The 19,319-nt window shown below is 35.5% G+C and overlaps 1 protein-coding gene across 5 annotated transcripts in view; it reads left to right on the forward strand.

Annotated features, from left to right (window-relative positions):
* KRIT1 (KRIT1 ankyrin repeat containing) overlaps positions 1 to 13,597 on the forward strand; it is a 42,411-nt gene extending 28,814 nt beyond the window's left edge. For all 5 annotated transcript variants that reach the window (XM_040472705.1, XM_040472706.1, XM_040472704.1 and 2 more), the window contains 5 exons: positions 3,888 to 4,054; positions 4,790 to 4,877; positions 5,459 to 5,665; positions 12,508 to 12,624; positions 13,103 to 13,597. In XM_040472705.1, coding sequence (XP_040328639.1) covers positions 3,888 to 4,054; positions 4,790 to 4,877; positions 5,459 to 5,665; positions 12,508 to 12,624; positions 13,103 to 13,171 — 648 coding nt within the window. In that variant the 3' untranslated portion in view covers positions 13,172 to 13,597. The remainder of the gene's footprint in view (positions 1 to 3,887; positions 4,055 to 4,789; positions 4,878 to 5,458; positions 5,666 to 12,507; positions 12,625 to 13,102) is intronic.
* The last annotated feature ends 5,722 nt before the right edge of the window (positions 13,598 to 19,319 follow it).

Raw genomic sequence — 19,319 nt, forward strand, 5'->3', positions numbered from 1 at the left:
AGGAAGGAAGGAAGGAAGGAAGGAAGGAAGGAAGGAAGGAAGGAAGGAAGGAAGGAAGGAAGAAAAAAATAAAAAGCATCCATACTGGAAAGGAAAAAATAAAACTCTATTCGCAAATGACATAATCCTGTATAGAGGATCCACAAAAAAGCTATTAGGGGTAATAAATAGATTCAACAATGTGCAAGGTACAAGCTTAACACACAAGAATCAGTGGTTTCTACATACATCAATGAACAACCAAAAAAGGAAATTAAGGAATTAATCAAAATAGCATCTTAAAGAAAATGCTAGGAATAAATTTAACAAAAGAGGTGCAAGACTTGTACACTCAGAACTATAAAACATTACTGAAAAAAACTAAAGATTTGTGTAACTGGAAAGACATCTGTGTTAAGGGTAGGAAGATTTAATATTGTTAAGATGTCCACACTAGCCAAGCATGTACTGATTTACCACATTATCTAAAAAAAAAATTCCAAAAGCCTTTTTGTAGAAGTGGAAAAGGCAATCCTTAAATTCATATGTAATTACACAGGGCCTTGAATAGCTAAAGCAACCTTGAAAAAAGAATAGAGTCGAGGGATTCACACTAACAATTTCAAAACTTACTACAAAAGCCACAGTAATTAGAGACAATTATATAGACCAATGGATTAGAAATGAGAGTACAGAAATAAACCCAATACATCTATAACCAAAATCTATAGTCAGCTGATTTTTGACAAGGGTGCCAATGAAAAAAGAGTGGTCTTTTCAACAGATGGTGCAAAAGTATGAAATTGGACCCTGAATCACACCATATATAAAAATTAACTCACTGGATCAACAACTTAAATATAAGAGCTAAAAACCATAAAGCTCTTAGAAGCAAACCAACAGATAAATCTTCATGACCTTAGATTTGGCAATGGATTTTTTTTTTAAGCTTACTCATTTATTTTGAGAGTGAGAGAGAATGTGCAGGGGGAGGGTGACAGAGAGAGGGAGAGAGAATCCCAAGCAAGCTCCACGGTGTGGGCCTGATATGGGGCTTGAACTCAAAAATTGTGAGATCATGACCTCAGTTGAAACCAAGTGTTGGACACTCAACTGACTGAGCTACTCAGGTGCTCCTGGCAATGGAGTTTTAAATAGGACACCAAAACTGTGAGCAACAAAAGAAAGTATACATAAATTGGACTTCAAAATTAAAAACATTTGTGCATCAAAGGATATTATCAAGAAAGTGAAAAGACGATTTACAGAATGGGAGCTACAACTCAACAACAAAAAGACAACCCAGTGAATTCTCCAGTGAAGATACACAAATGACCAAGAAACTTGTGAAAAGATGCTCAACATCAATGGTCATTAGGGAAATGTACATCAAAACACAATGAGAATCTACTTCACACCTCCTAGGATGGCTATTTTAATTAAAAAAAAGAAAATAATGCATGTTGGTAAAGTTACAAAGAATGTCATCCTTATACATTGCAGGTAGGAATGTAAAATGGTATAGCTGCTGTGGAAAACAATAGCGGTTCTCAGAAAAACTAAACACAATTACCATATGATCCAGTAGTTCCACTCTTTGATATATACCTGAAGAATTAAAAATAGGAACTTAAACATATCTATATGCCAGTGTTCAAAGCAGCATTAGTCACAATAACCGAAATGGTGGAAACAAACTAAGTTTCCATCAAGAGATGAATGGATAAACAAAACGTGGTACACACATAAAATGGAATATTATTCAGCCACAAAAAGAAATGAAGTTCTGATACATGCCATGACATGGATAAACCTTGAGAACATTATGCTAAGTGAAATAAGCCAAGCCAGATGCAAGAAGAGCACAAATATTGTATGATTCTACTTACACTAAGTATGTAGAATAGGAAAATTCATGAAGTAAATTAGTGGTCACTACAGGTGTTAGAGAGTGTGGAGTTACTGCTTAGTGGTTAAGTTTCTGAATGATGAAAAAGTTGTGTAAATAGTGATATTTGTACAACATTGTGAATGTAATTAATGTCACTGAATTATACACTTAAAATGGTTAAAATATTTTTTGTTATGTGTATTTTAGCACAGTTAAAAAAAAATATTAGGTCCATAAAGTCTGCAAGTAATTTAAGAATACTCAGTCTATCTTCCTTCTCCACCTAAGTAATATTTTAAAAGTTGATTGGTGGAGAAAAAGAGCAATAATGATAAAACTTGGATGATAAATTAATTGCATTATTATAAAGAATATAAAGTGAACTCAGGTGAAAAAGAAGCAAAGTTTAGTAAGTACCTTAAGACAAATCAGAATATAATGATTATCTGATAAGATAGTTGTGTTCTTTCATTATGTAATTAAGAAATTCCAATTTGTACCGTCTGAAAAATGGAAGAATTACATTTATTGGTTGCATTATTCCTTTAGGATGAAAATGGCCTGATTTCATTAGTAAAGAATAATTGTTGACTAATGCTCACTAAATATACTGTTAGGAATTATAATGCTTAACTACTCAAGCTCTTTAAATTCACTGTTAATTTTGAGAAATTAAAGCCCATAGGAAAGTTGAAAAGGTAATAAAACTCATTAAATTCACTAATGGCTAATATTTTGCTTTATTTCCTTCTTTCTTTATTTCTTTATTTTTTCTTTATGAACCATTTAAAAGTGTGTTGCACACATCATAGCACTTAATCCCTACATATCTTACATATATCTCCTAAGAAAAAGGACATATGAACCTTTTTCAACCATTTTCAGCCTAGAAAAATTAATATTTCCATAATAATGTCTGATATGTGATCCATATTCAGATTTTCCCCAATTGTTTAAAAGTCTTTTTTTAATAGCCCCCATATGTAGGATCTAGTCAAGGTTCATAATTTCTATTTGGTTGTTATCTCTTTAGTCACTTTTAATCTAGAACACTCCTCCCACCTTTTTTCCCCGTGAAATTCTCTTTTAGGTTTTTAATATTATATAGAGCATTATAGGATATTATTTTAGTTAGTAAGACAAAAGTAACTTTTACCACAGGGAATTGAGATCACTTTGAATTATATTTGGAAATCCTTTAAGTATTCATTCAGAAACTATAATTGGTGACTATTTCTAAGCATAAGTATATTCTGTAGGCTAGCTTTTTTCAATCTTCATTAATCCTACTTGATAAAGTGAAACTTCATAACGTTTTTGAAACTTAGGGAAAAACTTCTGCTCCCCTTTAGTGTTATTTGGAAGTACCAAGTAGTTTTAGTCAAATGAAATAAAAAATGTTTTAAAATAAAATTTTTTAAAACTACATGTACACTTCTAGGAATTAATACACTTTCTTGTATTTTCCTTGAGGTTCACTACTATATCATATGAAACATGTAGAATAATGTTTGAGGAATATAATTGATTTAGGTAAAATTGTGGTAGAAATTATCCATATCCATAAACTAATGATAATCTTTTATTAGACTGTAAATCAGAGGTTAACAAACTATAGCCTATTGCTGTATCTGACCTGCTGTTTATTTTTATATACTTGGTAAGCTATTAAAGTTTGAAAAAATTCAAAAGGATAATATATCATGTCATGTGAAAATTTTATGGGTACCAAATTTTGGTACCCATATGTAAAGTGTTATTAGAACACCATCACAGACCTGTTTGTTACTGTATTGTCTATGGATGCTTTTGTGCTCAGAGAGACTATGTGGCTCATAAAGCTTCAAATATTACTCTCTGGCCCTTAACAGGAAAAATTTGTCAACCCCTGTTCTAAATAACAGCTCATTTATATACAAATATGTAGCGTTTGCTTTTCCATATTAGACAGTGACAAGTTGTATATTTCTAACAGGAAATTGTAGCCCAATAACCAAATTCTGCTTTTTCTTTTAAGATTGAAGACCCACTAGCTATTCTTATCCTCTTCGATGAAGCCAGATATAATTTATTAAAGGGCTTTTATACAGCTCCTGACACTAAACTGATAACATTGGCAAGTCTACTGTTGCAAATAGTTTATGGAAATTATGAGAGTAAGAAACACAAGCAAGGTTTCCTAAAGTAAGTATTTAATACAGTATGTGGTCTTGTGCTATGTTCAAGATTCTATTTAACCAAGAAAGTTTAAAAATGTTGTTAAGAAATATTTACACTTGGTTTGGAACTAGAGGATATGAGGAGGCATGAAATGAAGGGAAAAAATGGTAAAGCATTCTTAAAGTTATATTCTCTCCAAAATTATTTTTCTTACATTTGACTCTGGTTTGATACACCTTTTTTTTTTTTTTTTAAGATTTTATTTTTTTAAGTAATCTCTACACCCAACATGGGGCTCAAACCCACAACTCTGACATCAAGAGTCACATGCTCTACTGACGGGCACCCCTTGATATACCTTATATTTTTTTCTTTAACTTATCTTTATTATATGTTTAAATATAAGTTCATTAAAACCTGACTTGATTAGTAGAAAATGTCATAAGGCAGATTTCAGTTTTTGAGAAAAAACACTGAGCTTTTAAACACTGAAGTTTGTTTATTGTAGTTTTCAATTTTCAAAAGTATTTTGTGGTTATTGAAAGAAGAAACATTCTCTTAAATGAGAATGTTAGGTTTGTGGCTTTTGCTTAAAATCTTTAGAGTTCTCTAATATTTTACAATATATATTTTTCAGCTCAAAAATCATGTTACTTAAAAAAAAATCACGTTATTTAAAGCAATTTGTTTCTGAGTGATTTATGTACTTTAGCTACTAAAGATGATTTATTTAAAGCATGTTGGCCTGTTTGCTTACAGTGAAGAAAACCTAAAATCCATTGTACCTATTACCAAATTGAAAAGTAAGGCACCTCACTGGACAAACCGAATACTTCATGAATATAAGGTAAGCTGTTTAACAGAAATAAAAAGACATTTTATACCCTAGTTGAAATTTTGTAAATTAAATCGTGTAATATGTTTTAAATGTAGTTACATTAAATTTATAGTACTGAAATTAAAAATTCATCTTCTAGTTCACATGAAACTGAAAGTAGCATATTTTTATTTTTAATAATGTGGAATCTTTTACTGAATACCTTCTATATGCTGGATACTGTGGTAAGGAATAGAGATTAAACACACACACACACACACGCACACACACACACCTCACACACCATGTTCTATATGCTGGATACTGTGGTAAGAACTAGAGATTAAACACACACCTCACACACCATGAAATTATACACTATCCTTGTCCATGAGACACTTAAAACCTAATAGAATAGACAAGCACTATTTTTATACTTTGATATTTCTTTCTTTTTTGAAGTATTAAGAACTGCTCTTGGGATAGTTCACACAATTTTATTCTTCTCTAGGGGCAGCCACGATTTTAGAAACTGCTTAGTTGACCTACTTGGATTATCAAAAGTGTGTTCTCTTTTCACATCTCTTTTATTTTACCTTACTTGTTTTTAGAATCTTAGTACAAGTGAGGGTGTCAGTAAAGAAATGCATCACCTTCAGCGCATGTTCTTACAGAATTGTTGGGAAATTCCTACATATGGAGCAGCTTTTTTCACAGGACAGATATTTACAAAGGCAAGCCCCAGCAATCATAAAGTCATCCCTGTGTATGTAGGAGTGAATATAAAAGGACTTCATCTTCTCAACATGGAAACTAAGGTAGATTTTCAGCTTTACAGCTGTTTTTGACCAATGTCTTAAAAAAATTGTACCAGCATACCTGAAAAATCTAGAAATGACATATATATAAAAGTATTCATTGCAATTTTATTTATAATAGCAAAGGAAGAGGGATGAAAAGTAAATGATTGTCAACAAAGTGTTAATTATTAACATTAATTGTATTCTATAATTATGTAATGTATTAATCATAGTACATTTCTACATTGAAATACTGTGCAGCCATATAAAAGAATGAAGAATGTAGAGAATGATTTCCAAGATATATTTAGTGAAAAAGTACAGTGGTGGACCATATGTAATATGCTATTATTTGTGTAAAAATGAGGGGAAGTCAAGACCATATTTACATGAATACATATTGCTTGTGTTTGAATAAAAAGTTTCATGAAGCCTTTAGAGAAGGCAACCAGGTAACTGGAAACAAGAGTAGGAGGGAAACTTTACTAAGTACCATTTTGCAACTTAAAAATTTTTTAACTGTGATTATATTACCTATTTTATTTTATTTTTTTTTAATTTTTTTTTTCAACGTTTATTTATTTTTGGGACAGAGAGAGACAGAGCATGAACGGGGGAGGGGCAGAGAGAGAGGGAGACACAGAATCGGAAACAGGCTCCAGGCTCTGAGCCATCAGCCGAGAGCCTGACACGGGGCTCGAACTCACGGACCGCGAGATCGTGACCTGGTTGAAGTCGGACGCTTAACCGACTGCGCCACCCAGGCGCCCCTATATTACCTATTTTAAAAATCAATTAAGTGTAAATGAAAAAATACAGGTTAAAAAAAGAAAAATATATTGGGGTGCTCAGTCGGTTAAGCATATGACTCTTGATTTTGGCTCAGGTCATGATCTCATGTTTTGTGAAATCGGGCTGGTGTTGGACTCTGCACTGACAGCACGGAACCTGCTTGGGATTTCCTGTCTCCCTCTCTCTCTGCCCCTCCCCTGTGTTTGCACACGCTCTTTGTCTCTCAAAATAAATAAATAAACATTAGAAAAAATAAAAATGTAATGCCTGTCACAAGGGATTCACTTTGAAAAGCAGAATTAGTTATAAGAGCCTTTTGGGGAATAGGCAAGATGAAGTATGAAAGGGATTCAGACCTTTCCCATCAGAGGCTTGTTACTATATTATATTCCTTTTTCTAATCAAAGTCATTATATATAAAATATGGAATTATCAATCATTTTTAGCATATTTCACACATTTATCTGGATGAACAGCTTTCTAGCTTTAATAGCTAATAAAAATCAAATTTATTTTGTTCATTCAGATTTGTTTAAGAATAGACCTGAAATGGTCTGTTAAAGTAATAACTAAGCTTATACATTAGAAAAGGTATTTTAGGGGTACCTGGGTGGTTCAGTTGGGTAAGCATCCGACTTCAGCTCAAGTCATGATCTCACGGTTCGTGAATTTGAGCCCCACATTGGGCTCTGAGCTGATAGCTGGGAGCTCGGAGCCCAGATCCTGCTTCGGATTCTGTGTCTCCCTCTCTCTCTGCCTCCCTTTCTCCCCTGCTTGCACTTGGTCTCTCTCTTTCTCTCTCTCAAAAATAAACATACATTTTTAAAAAAATTAGAAAAGTCATTTTAATTTTTTTTTCAACGTTTATTTATTTTTGGGACAGAGAGAGACAGAGCATGAACGGGGGAGGGGCAGAGAGAGGGAGACACAGAATCGGAAACAGGCTCCAGGCTCTGAGCCATCAGCCCAGAGCCCGACGCGGGGCTCGAACTCACGGACCGCGAGATCGTGACCTGGCTGAAGTCGGACGCTTAACCGACTGTGCCACCCAGGCGCCCCAGAAAAGTCATTTTAGATTAGGAAATTTTATCATAAACCTAATTTTTATTTTCATCATTTTTATAACCCTTACTTTGTAATCACATAACTTCTGAAAGTAGTTTAGTCACTTCATGATAACTCAGGATCATCCTTATGGGCAACAGCTATTTTTACCATGCTGTTAGATATGCCCGTGAATGGAGGTAGAGAATATGTACAGACATAGGGCTGAATAGGGACTGAATTCAGTAGTTTATCTAGAACTTGATTTTTTTTGAAGCCTCTGATGTCAGCTTGCTTTTGGATCATTTGCTTATTATCATTTTCTTTTTAAGCTACTTTACTCACAAAAAATAGGCTGCTTCTAATTAGTTTGTAACCAGTTTTCTATTTCTCTTGTACTAAGTTTATTAAAGAAAATCAAAGGAGAAACTCCCCTCACCATTTCAATAAATTTCTCCTCTGCTATTTCAGGGCATTTTATACAACATTTACAAATCCTTTACCAAACTGAATGGTGACGCTGTGGGTGTGATGCTGAGCCTTTTCTCTAAGCTATAGTTTATATTTGCCTTGGCAGCATTCCAGGTTTAGGCAACAATAAAATGTTTTATTTAGTTCCTAAATGATGGTTCAGCATTATAACATTTCACATGAATAATACTATGGTCCAGGAATTGAGTAAGTGAGATAGCAATTGCAGGCAGAGGATGATAACAATGTTATTAGTGAATAGTCTGCTTTTTTTAGGATAAGATGTTCGATATCTAGAAATATAAATTAAAATGCTGTCCTTGGGTGATTAAACCAAAGAGTAATGATGTTTTCTGTCCACCTGATCATTACCTTGTGTTCTGTAAACCACTGATAAATTTACAGCACCTATGAAAGCTTTAAGATGATTATATTTTCTAATCATCAAAGGTGGGAACAGGCAGCTTGTCCTCAGTTGTGTTAGAGTCATCAAGATATGCTAGGGTTGAATTTGACAAATTTAGAATAAACAACTTCATTTGCAAAAATACCTTCATTTACATTAAAACTCTGCTTGGGATACAGTAGCTTCAGAGATTAATTCTCGTGAAAACCCATAGAATACAGCTGTGTTTTTTATATCAATTACTTCTACCTTCTATATCTTGTTTCTCTTTGAAATAAGAGAGTTTCCCATTAGGGAGTATAACTCAGCCAACTTCATATGCTCATCAGAGCATACTTACATAAATGTAGACACTATTGAGTATATAACGCACTGTGTTGTGAATCATTGTTTTACTATAGTGAATGTATTTCTGTTTCATAACTAACTGTGCTTGTTGATATATCTTTAACCATAATAGTACTATTGCCACACCCAAGCAATAGATACCCTTTGCTGATGTCAGTTTATGTTGGCCATAATGAATGCCCTTCTGAAATAAAACTGGTTATTTAGATATCCACATAGTGTCATTCTTCCTGATCAGTTATCAACATCACTGTTTCTTCTGTCCACTGGCTGGCTATTTGCTACTTGTCACTTCTGTGGTTTTCGCTTTTCTGCTCTCAACTATTCTTGACATTTTCTCTTGTGCCTTTTGATTTCCCTCACTAAACAACTTGACCCTTTGTAGGTTTTATGTCGTAAAGAGAACTACTTTTTCCTTCTAGAATACACTGTATCTCTCAAAGCTACCATATGGACTCTGACTTTTCAGTTCCATTGAGCTGCTTTCATTATTGTGGGTTTCTCAATCTCTTCCTTTGTGCATAGCAACAAAACCTTTATTTTTTTTTAATTTACAACCCCAGTATTTTTGTAATTTAGCCCCCCATATAATTGAGGACTTATACTACAGATGTATTTTTTTCTATATATTAAACTGTTTTGAGACCATATTAATGGACTATTTTTTGCTTCTTGATTAAACAAATTTCAAGCATCTGATCTAAAAAATAGACAATGTAAGGTATTACGATATCTTGACTCAAATGTTTCAACGTGTTCCTTGGTAAATAGCTATGTTAGCATATCATATCCATAAAGTTATATTTTACAATATAAATACAGGTGGCTAATTTTAAAGAAGATGTTCTTAGTTTCCCATTATACATAATATACACTCATGTAAATTAATTGTACTGTTTCATTTAAGAACCTCACTTTTTTTTTAAGCTTATTTATTTATTTTGAGAGAGAGAGAAAGAGAGAACACAAGCAGGGGAGGGGCAGAGAGAGGGGGAGAGAGAGAATCCCAAGCAGGCTCTGCACTATCAGCACAGACCCCTATGTGGGGTGGGAGCTCAAACCCACGCATGGGAGATCATGATCCTAGTCAAAACCAGGAGTCGGACACTTAACCAACTGAGCCACCCAGTGCCCCAGTTTAGGGCATTTTTAAAGTGAGGTTCTTGGTGTGCCTGGGTAGCTCAGTCTGTTAAGCACTGGACTCTTTTTTTTTTTTTAGTTTTTGTTAATGTTTATTTTAGAGAGAGAGACAGTGCGAGCAAGGTGGGGTAGGGGGGAGGGCAGAGAAAGAGGGAGACACAGGATCTGAAGCAAGTTCCAAGCTCTGAGCTGTTAGCACAGAGCCCCGTGAGGAGCTCAGACTTGTGAACTGCGAGATCATGACCTGAGCTGAAGTTGGATGCTCAACCAACCAAGCCACCTAGGCATCCCAGCACCAGCTCTGCGCTGTCAAGCTCTGCGCTGACAGCACAGAGCCTGCTTGGGATTATGCTTCTCCCTTTCTCTGCCCCCCACCCCACACTTGCTCTCTGTCTCTCTCTCTCTCATAATTAATAAATAAACTTCAAGAAGTATGAAAATTATTTTTTAAAATGCCCTAAAACCATATCCTTTTCACATAACATTAATTACCTGTAATAAGGGGGCCAGGGTGGCTCAGTCATTTGAGCATCTTACTCTGGGTTTCAGTTCAGGTCATGATCTTATGGTTGTAAGATCAAGCCCCACCTCAGGCTCTGTGCTGAGCACCTAACCAGCTTGGGATTCTTTCTCTCTCTCACTCTCTGCCCCTCCCCTGCTTGTGCATGCACTTTCTCTCTCTCTCAGAATAAATAAAAATAAACATTTTATCAACATTTTAAGAACTGCTAGTCATAGAAAGCAATTTTTTTATGCTTTATTTTTGAGAGAAAGAATGTGAGCAGGGGAGGAGCAGAGAGAGAGGGAGGGAGGGAGGGAGGGAGGGGCAGAGAGAGATGGGGACAGAAGATCAAAGCAGGTTCTGCGCTGACAGCATCAAACCCGATGCCAGGGTTCAAACTCACAAACCTGAGCTCAAGTCTGACGCTTATCCAACTGAGCCACCCAAGTGCCCCTGAAAGCAAATGTTTTTAAACGTGTATTTTAAAGGATGCACAAACACTTTCTTTGTATATGTGTATATAAATAATATATTTTTAGGGCAAGAAAATGCAAGTTGCTAGGAGAGATTCATTTTAAAATAATCAAAAAAGTATATTGAATGCTTATTTAATTTTTTTCAACGTTTATTTATTTTTGGGACAGAGAGAGACAGAGCATGAACAGGGGAGGGGCAGAGAGAGGGAGACACAGAATCGGAAACAGGCTCCAGGCTCCGAGCCATCAGCCCAGAGCCTGACGCGGGGCTCGAACTCACGGACCGCGAGATCGTGACCTGGCTGAAGTCGGACGCCCAACCGACTGTGCCACCCAGGCGCCCCTTGAATACTTATTTAAATTTAAGTTTTTTGTTAGGAAAGTGTAGGAATAGGGTTTTTTTTTTAATAGTTTTTTTTTTTTTTTGAAAATTTATTTATTTATTTTGAGTGGGGGGCAGAGAGAGACAGAATTTCAGGCAGGCTCCACAATGTCAGTGCGAGCCTCACATGGGGCTTGAAGCCACAAACTCTGAGATCATGACCGGAGCCAAAACCAAGAGCTGGATACTTAACTGACTGAGCCACCCAGGCACCCCAGAAATAGGTTGTTCTAATACTGGTTTTAAATAATTTGATGAATTTATGAAGGCTATATTAATTATTAAAATTATGCTTATTTTTACCATAAATATATCACTATACTTATTTTCAGTGAGATGGAATTGCTTAAGTCAACCTGTTACCTCATTACATAAATTTCAGATCTGAAAGTACTATGTGAATATTCAAAAGGTACTGAAGAAAGTGAAAGGGATTTTTTTTTAACGTGCGGAAAGTAAAAACTTGTACATTTAATTTTCTTGAAAGTCACTGAGAGAATAGGCATCTTCTCAACTTTACTGAGACATAATTGACATAACATTGTGTAAGTTTAAGGTGTACAATGGGTTGATTTGATATGTATTGCAAAATGATTAGTACCATAGCATTAGCTAATACCTCCACCATGTTACATAGTTACCATTTTCTTTTTGTGATGAGAACACGTAAGATCTACTCTCTCAGTAACATGAACTATATAATATAGTATTAGTAACTATAGTCACCATGGTGTACATTAGATCCCCAGAAATTAGTCATCTTATACCTGAAAGTTTGTACTTCATGGCCGACATCTCATGTTGGCTGTCCCCCAGCCTCTGGTAGCCACCATTCTGTTTCTCTCTGTTTCTACGAGTTCAGCTTCTTTAGACTCCACACGTAAGCGATATCCTGTTTAGTCTTTTTCTGACTTATTTCACTTAACATAATGCCCTCAAGGTCTATCCATGTTGTTAAAAATGGCATTATTTTCTTCTTTCTGATGGCTGAATATTATTTGTGTGTGTGTGTGTGTGTTTATACGTATGTGTATACATACCACAGAATGGGCATCTTTAAAATGTTTGTCAGTGTGATACAAAAGATACCATTGCTGAAGGCAGTCTCCTAAGAGTCTACCATCTATGTGGTTCTGTACTTGAGGCTCTGTAAGGTTATTGAGGGAACTTTGAAAACAATTTATTATAACATTCAAAACCATTATGTTTGGACATGACTAGATCATTGTAGATAGGAAGAGAAGATAGGTGTTGTTTTTAACATACATTTCAATATAACAATTTCTAATTATATTGCAGGCCTTACTCATCAGTCTTAAGTATGGTTGTTTTATGTGGCAATTGGGAGATGCTGATGCATGTTTTCAGATCCATAGTATGGAAAATAAAATGAGCTTTATAGTACACACAAAACAGGTAAGTACTTATCAGTTGCTCTGGACTTCTAATAATGAACTATTGTATTAGTAAAGATTCTTTTTTTTAAGTGACAATCCATTTTACTTCAAGGAAAACCTTTGATATTATGTGAAATTAAGATATTTAAGACCAAGGATAAAAGGCAGACCTTTCCTAAGCAAATAAGCCAGAAACTTATCTGAATAATTTATTTAGTTTTATAACAATGAAACTCTGTTTTCTGGCATTTCTTTTAATTCTAGTTAGTATTCCCTATCTCTTTTATCCAGGTGTCTGTCAGGTAATCCTTCCCTCTTGATAAGTATTCTATCTGAGCCACTAGTTGCATCCCTTCAAAGCCTTAGTACCCCCTCTATTCTTGATAAACTTCCTATAATAAGAAAGTTTCTTTTCAGATAGATAGGGAACTGCTCACTGCCATGTATGTCATTTACACATCCTTACATTTACTGTTCACATATATTTTACTTTATAGGCTGGCCTTGTGGTAAAACTATTAATGAAGCTAAATGGACAGTTAATGCCCACCGAAAGAAATTCATGAGAGGAAAGCAGCTGATACTTAAACTACCACATTTTGTAATGCAGATTTTTTCCATGAAAGATTTCTTAAACTATCACTTTTAACAAGGCACTTAGTCTCTTGTAATATATGAATGTATACTACTACATTGTACAGAATCTGTACTTACGTTTGGTGTGTAATATACCAATTAGTTTTGTATAATATCCTCATAAGCTATTCTAATTTTTGAGAGAAACACATAAAAATATGTAGATTGATCATCTGTATAATATTGGACAAAATAGTAAGCTTTATAAAAAGTTATTTTTGGTAAATGGTAAAGAATTTGGAGTGGGATGTAATGAAATTAAAATATAGCTTTGGTATAACTTTGTGTGTCATTTCAGAATATACTGAAACTCAACATATTTGAATAAAGAAAATCTATTTTCTACTTAAACCACATAACACCGTTATTTCAAACATTTTTCTGTAATCTATGAACATCTCTCAGTATGTTTTTAAAATTTTTAGTTAAAATGTGTAACTAGTATAAGCTAGTATTTCTCAAAGTATAGTTCTTGAATCCCCTGCATCAAAATGAACCTGATGCTTCTTTAAACAAAGATTGCTGGGACTCAGTATATACAAGTTCATTCACTCTCTAGAAGTAACAGGGCCTAGGAATCTTAAGTTTTGGGTTTTTTTTCTGTTGAAATGATTCCAGATGCAATAATGAATTTGGATTATTAAAGTAAATTACACAAAAGTGTCTGGCACATAAGTACACTCATACATAGACACACAGAGTAAGTGACAGTCTCTGGATATCAGTAGTTGCATTTATTATGTACATGTTGTATTTTTATGATTTAGCCTGATGAATTATATTGCCTTTGTCAAAGTAGATCACCAAATATCTGTTTCATTTAGGGGAGTACTGATATCATAGATGAGGAGCCGAATTATGATGCTATTTAATAACCTTAGAAACTGGTCTTTCCGAGCCAGTAGATGGATATGTTCTTAAATTTTTAAAAAAATTTTTTAATGTTCATTTTTGAAAGAGAGACAAAGTGCAAGCAGGGGAGGGGCAGAGAGAGAGAGACAGAATTCGAAGCAGGCTCCAGGCTCTGAGATGTCTGCACAGGGCCCAATGCAGGGCTTGAACATATGAACTGAACCATGAGATCATGACCTGAGCTGACGTCAGACACTCAACTGATGGGCCACCCAGGCGCCCCTAGACTGATATGTTGTAGGTAAGTTCAGAGATACAATAGTCATATTTGAAGCTGTCCTAAAGATTGCAGATAAGTTTTATATATCAGAATTTAACCTTCACATTAATTTCTGTTTATTTCTAATGGTGCTCTGTCTGAGCCTTATTAAAATTATATATGATTAAGTAAATTGAATGAGAAAGCCTGCTTTATCTCTAATTCTATGCTAAATACTTTTGATTCTACATAGACAGTGCTCTGTTCAGTTTCATACCTTCCAGTGGCCTCAACTGTTGACTCCCAAACCTAATATTTCAGCCTCAGATTCTCTTCTGAACTCTGGATCTTAATTTCCAATTTCTTGCTGCTCTAGCTCCACCTAAATGGCCTACAAAAAGAACGTCTATTTCATCACAGCTGGTAACCGAATTTGTTTACTTTCTCAATTCTGTCCTTCCACTTGTATTCTGTTTGGTTAGTGGCACCATCAAATTGCAGCCAGTTGCTTATCCTGGAAATCTTGGAGTGGTCTTCAACTTCTCTCCCCTTTATTACCCTCGACATTCCACTTATCAAATCTTGTCAAATTTCTTATGAGTCCTTTCCCATTTCCTTCCTCTCTAGTTGCCCTGCATCCGCCTTAGTTGAAGTCCTTCCCACCTGTTCCTAGGTTTGGTGTTACTTCCTCCCTTGCCTCCCCTGGCTGAGGCTGTACACTCTGCCCACTTATCTGCCACACTGGTGCCAAGTTCACCTTTCTTATGGATCTGATCATTTCATTACCCTCTGAAAGCTTTTCATGGTTCCTTACTATATTACAATTAAATTCCATGTCCTCAGTATTGAATGCAGGGCCCTTAATTACATGGTCACTAATGTTCCTATCCAAATTAATGTGTAACCACTTTTCCCACACTTATCCTGTGCTCCAACCCAGTGTTTCCTAATCCTGGCACTGCAGTCACGTGAGGAGTTTCAATACATTATGACTCAATAAATCTAGGGTGGGGTTCAAGGATTTCTGTTGGTAAAGTATCCAGTGTGATTTTGATATACAGCTAGGGTTTAGAACTCTTATAACCAACTTTAACTAGGAGTTAGCTGAATGCTTTTCCTTTCACAGAGGGAGGTGAGGATGCAATGTTACTACATCAAACAACTCCCTGCCCCATAGAATACAGTGTACCCTCCTGGAGTTACACAGTAATGCAGCCTTGTAGAGAAGGGAAAGAAAGACTATTAACGTAGCATGGCTATTAAAGGCTTAAAAATATATAGCATTAGAAAGTCAATTTTCAGGGGTACCTGGGTGACTCAGTCAGCTAAGTGTCTGACTCTTAATTTCAGCTCAGGTCGTGATCTCTTGGTTCATGGGATGAAGCCCCATATCAGGCTCTGTGCTGGCAGTGTTCTCTCTCTCCTTTTTCTGCCCCTCCTCTGCTTGTGCTTGCTCTCTCTCTCAAAATAAATAAATAAACGTTAAAAAAAAAAAGTCAATTTTCAAATAAGGTATTGAGAGGAAAAACTGATCATTGTCTGTCAGACCATAACAAACCAGAAATAACCAATAATGGAGAAATGCAAGTAGGTTTTAATGAGTGCCTAGGATTGGCCAGGCATTATATGTGCACTGGGGATAAAAGACACCTTTTTCCTTTTCATCATTTTTCAATAAATTTGAGTGCCTTTTATGTGCCAGGGATCCATTGCCAAGAAAAACAAAGCCCCTGCCTTTAGGGAACAAATTTTAATGAGGGAGACAATAAATACTCATGGAAATATATATTTATAAAATCTAGTAAGTGTGATGAAAGAAAAATAAGTGTATTATGTAAGCATAAAGAGGGACACTTGATCTAGCCTTAGATCAGGAGAGGCACCCCTGAGCCAGTGATGCTTAAGCTCGCATCTGAGGGATGGGAGTGACAGAAACATATGAGGGAGAAGGGAAATGGGATGAGACGTTTTGACCTCAAGAGTGGTCCTGGAGAATTGATACAATTTTCTCATTTTTAGCTAAGAAGTAAATTTAAACAATTGTTTATCCAAATCACAACAAATGAGTTTCCATTGTAGAAATAAAACCAGAACAGTTAACATTGCACATGATAAATGTATTAGGAAAAAAACTTGGCAAAGAACGTTACATCTTGTAAGATTTAAAGTTACCAAAACTGACCCCCCCAAAAATTAGACTTGATAGAAATATGTAAAAAAGTAAAACTGGCCACAGGTTTTTTTTTTTTTTTTAAGTTTATTTCTTTTGAGAGAGAGAGAAAGCGAGCACAAGTTGGGGAGGGGCAGATAGAAAAGAGGGTGGAGAGAGAGAGAGAATCCCAAACAGGCTATGCTCTGTCATCTTGGAGCCTAACATGGGGCTCAGTCTCATGAACCATGAGATTATGACCTGAGCTGAAATCAAGAGTCAGACACTCAACCGACTGAGCCACCCAGGGGCCCACGGTTCTTGACCAAATTTAATGGATAAATTGCTTCAATAAAATTTAAAATTTAATTTGAAGGGTGCTGGGGTGGCTCAGTTGGTTAAGCGACTGACTCTTGGTTTCAACTCAGGTCATGATCTCACAGTCGAAGGATCAAGCCCTGCATTAGGCCTATGCTGACAGAGCCGAGCCTGCTTGGGATTCTCTTTCTTCCTCTCTCTCTCTCTGCCCCTTCCCTGCTCGCTCTCTCTCTCTCTCAAAATAAATAATACACTTAAAATAAATGAAAAAATAAAATAAAATTTGATCCTGAGGAACCCAACAGCAAAAACTGTAATTAGAAGAATTTGATATATGCAAAAAACTGTTTGATGAATCAATTCCTTGCTTTATAACTTAGTAAAAAATACTTCCAATGAAAATAATTTTAGTAAAATGAAAATGGAAAAAATATAAATTGTTTTTGCTGTGTAGAAAACTGGTGAAGGAATTAAAGTGACTTGAGTCCATGCAAAAAATACTTTCTCAGCAAAAATCCACTTGTGATGGTATGATTCTCATTTAAAGTTTGTATTCATAAGGTCAGAGTGCAGAGGTAGGCAGACCGAAAAGGCCCTAAAGCAAAAGAAGGGTAAGTGCTAGGAGTTCTTAGAGGCCTGCGGCCTGGAGGTAAATGAAATATATTTCAGACTTCTTAGACTGTGAGAAAGGTAATTGTAATACATTGTACCAATTTCTATGTTAGAAGGAAGCATTGGTTATTCAGGATTTGCTGGAAGGGCACCAACCATGGATGGGAAATTAGGGTCATACCCATTAGTTAAATAATAACAATAGCTAATACTTAAAATGTGCCTACTATGTGCCTTGCAGTTGTTTTAGATATATTAATTAATGTAACCCTTACAATAGTCACTCTGAAGCAGATACTGTTATTACCATTTTACAGATGAAGAAACAGAAAGTTAAGTAGCTTTTGCCAAAGAGAATATTAAGCGGTGGAGCTCAGATTCATATCTAGGTAGTCTGCCTCAGGGTATTAATGAACCAGGACCGTGGTGTAAGATTATAATAAAAACATAACAAGATATTTGTTTTCTTCTAAAAAGCTTAGGAGTCAAACTTACTAACAGTGTTGTAAATATTTTTACTTTCATATATTGTATAACTTTGAAGACAATTGTATATGGAGAGGTTATGTTACTTGTCTAAGGCCAAAAACCATCCTAGAGTCAGAATTCAAAATTTGGCAGTCTGGCTTCTGTATTCAGACATTTGTCAGATAAAGGAGAGGGAGATGAAGAGGTTTAAAAAAAAAAAAAAAAGCGACCATATCTTGAAGGATGTTGTGTTCCCTGCTAATGAGGGGCCATTGGAGCCTTTGGGACTTGACTAACTTAGATTGGTGTGTTACAAGATCACCCTGGGCCAGTGTACAGAAGGGCTAAAAGGGGTCTGAGTGAGAAAGTATAAGACAGTGGGGAGAAGTGGATTCACGTTTTGACAAAACCCAGTGACCTTTTGGGTTTGCGAAATAAGAGTTATAAATCTCGTCTTTCTGTCCTGGGCAACTGGAAAATGGTATCATACTGCCTAATATAAGGAATGGAGATCATTTGGCGAAATGTATTGAGTTCCACTGAGAAACGGGCAAAGGTAGAGCAGCTCCGAAGCATCTCATTAGGCAAATGGACATCAGTATGCGAAAAAAAAATAGCTTGGTACCATCCTGCATAGTTTGTATTCAATAAATTTCATATGGCCAAAAATTAAATATTAAATCTAAATGTCAACAGAGAAAAAGAGACTAGTATATTTTAGTGGCAGAGCACATTCATTTATGGATATCATAAGAGATAAGAGATGTCTAAAATGCCTTTTAGGGGCACCTGGGTGACTTAGTTGGTTAAGTGGCTGACTTCAGCTCAGTTCATGATCTCGTGGTTCATGAGTTTGAGCCCCGCGTCAGGCTCTGTGCTGACAGCTCAGAGCCTGGAGTCTGCTTCAGATTCTGTGTCTCCCTCTCTCTCTGCCCCTTCCCCACTCACGCTTTCTCTCTGGCTCTCAAAAAAGTGAATAAATGTTTAAAAGTATTTTTTTAATAGAATAAAATGCCTTTTAAATGTACACAATACAAAGGAAAGAAAAAGAATCAAGGAATTTAGAGCAACCGAATCTCATACCTGGCTAACAGGAATGCAAACTGGTGAAACCATTTTGGAAGAGTTTGGTAGTTTCCAAGTTAAAAAAAAAACACCTACTGTAGAACCAAGTCATTCCACTCCTAGAAATTTATCAAAGAAACAAAAACTTATATTCACACAAAAATCTGTAATCAGATGTATATACGTTACACTTTCAATTTTTTTCACAATTCATATGAGATATAACAATTGATAACTGCCCCAAATTGGAAACAACCCAAATATCCTATGATGGTGAATGAAACAAACTCAGATACATCCATATCAAATACTACTCAGCAACAAAAAAGAATAAACAATTCATGAACAATATGGA

Source organism: Herpailurus yagouaroundi, unplaced genomic scaffold, assembly GCF_014898765.1.
Source record: "Herpailurus yagouaroundi ecotype Mexico unplaced genomic scaffold, PumYag 100, whole genome shotgun sequence".
In the NCBI taxonomy this organism is placed as follows: domain Eukaryota; kingdom Metazoa; phylum Chordata; class Mammalia; order Carnivora; family Felidae; genus Herpailurus; species Herpailurus yagouaroundi.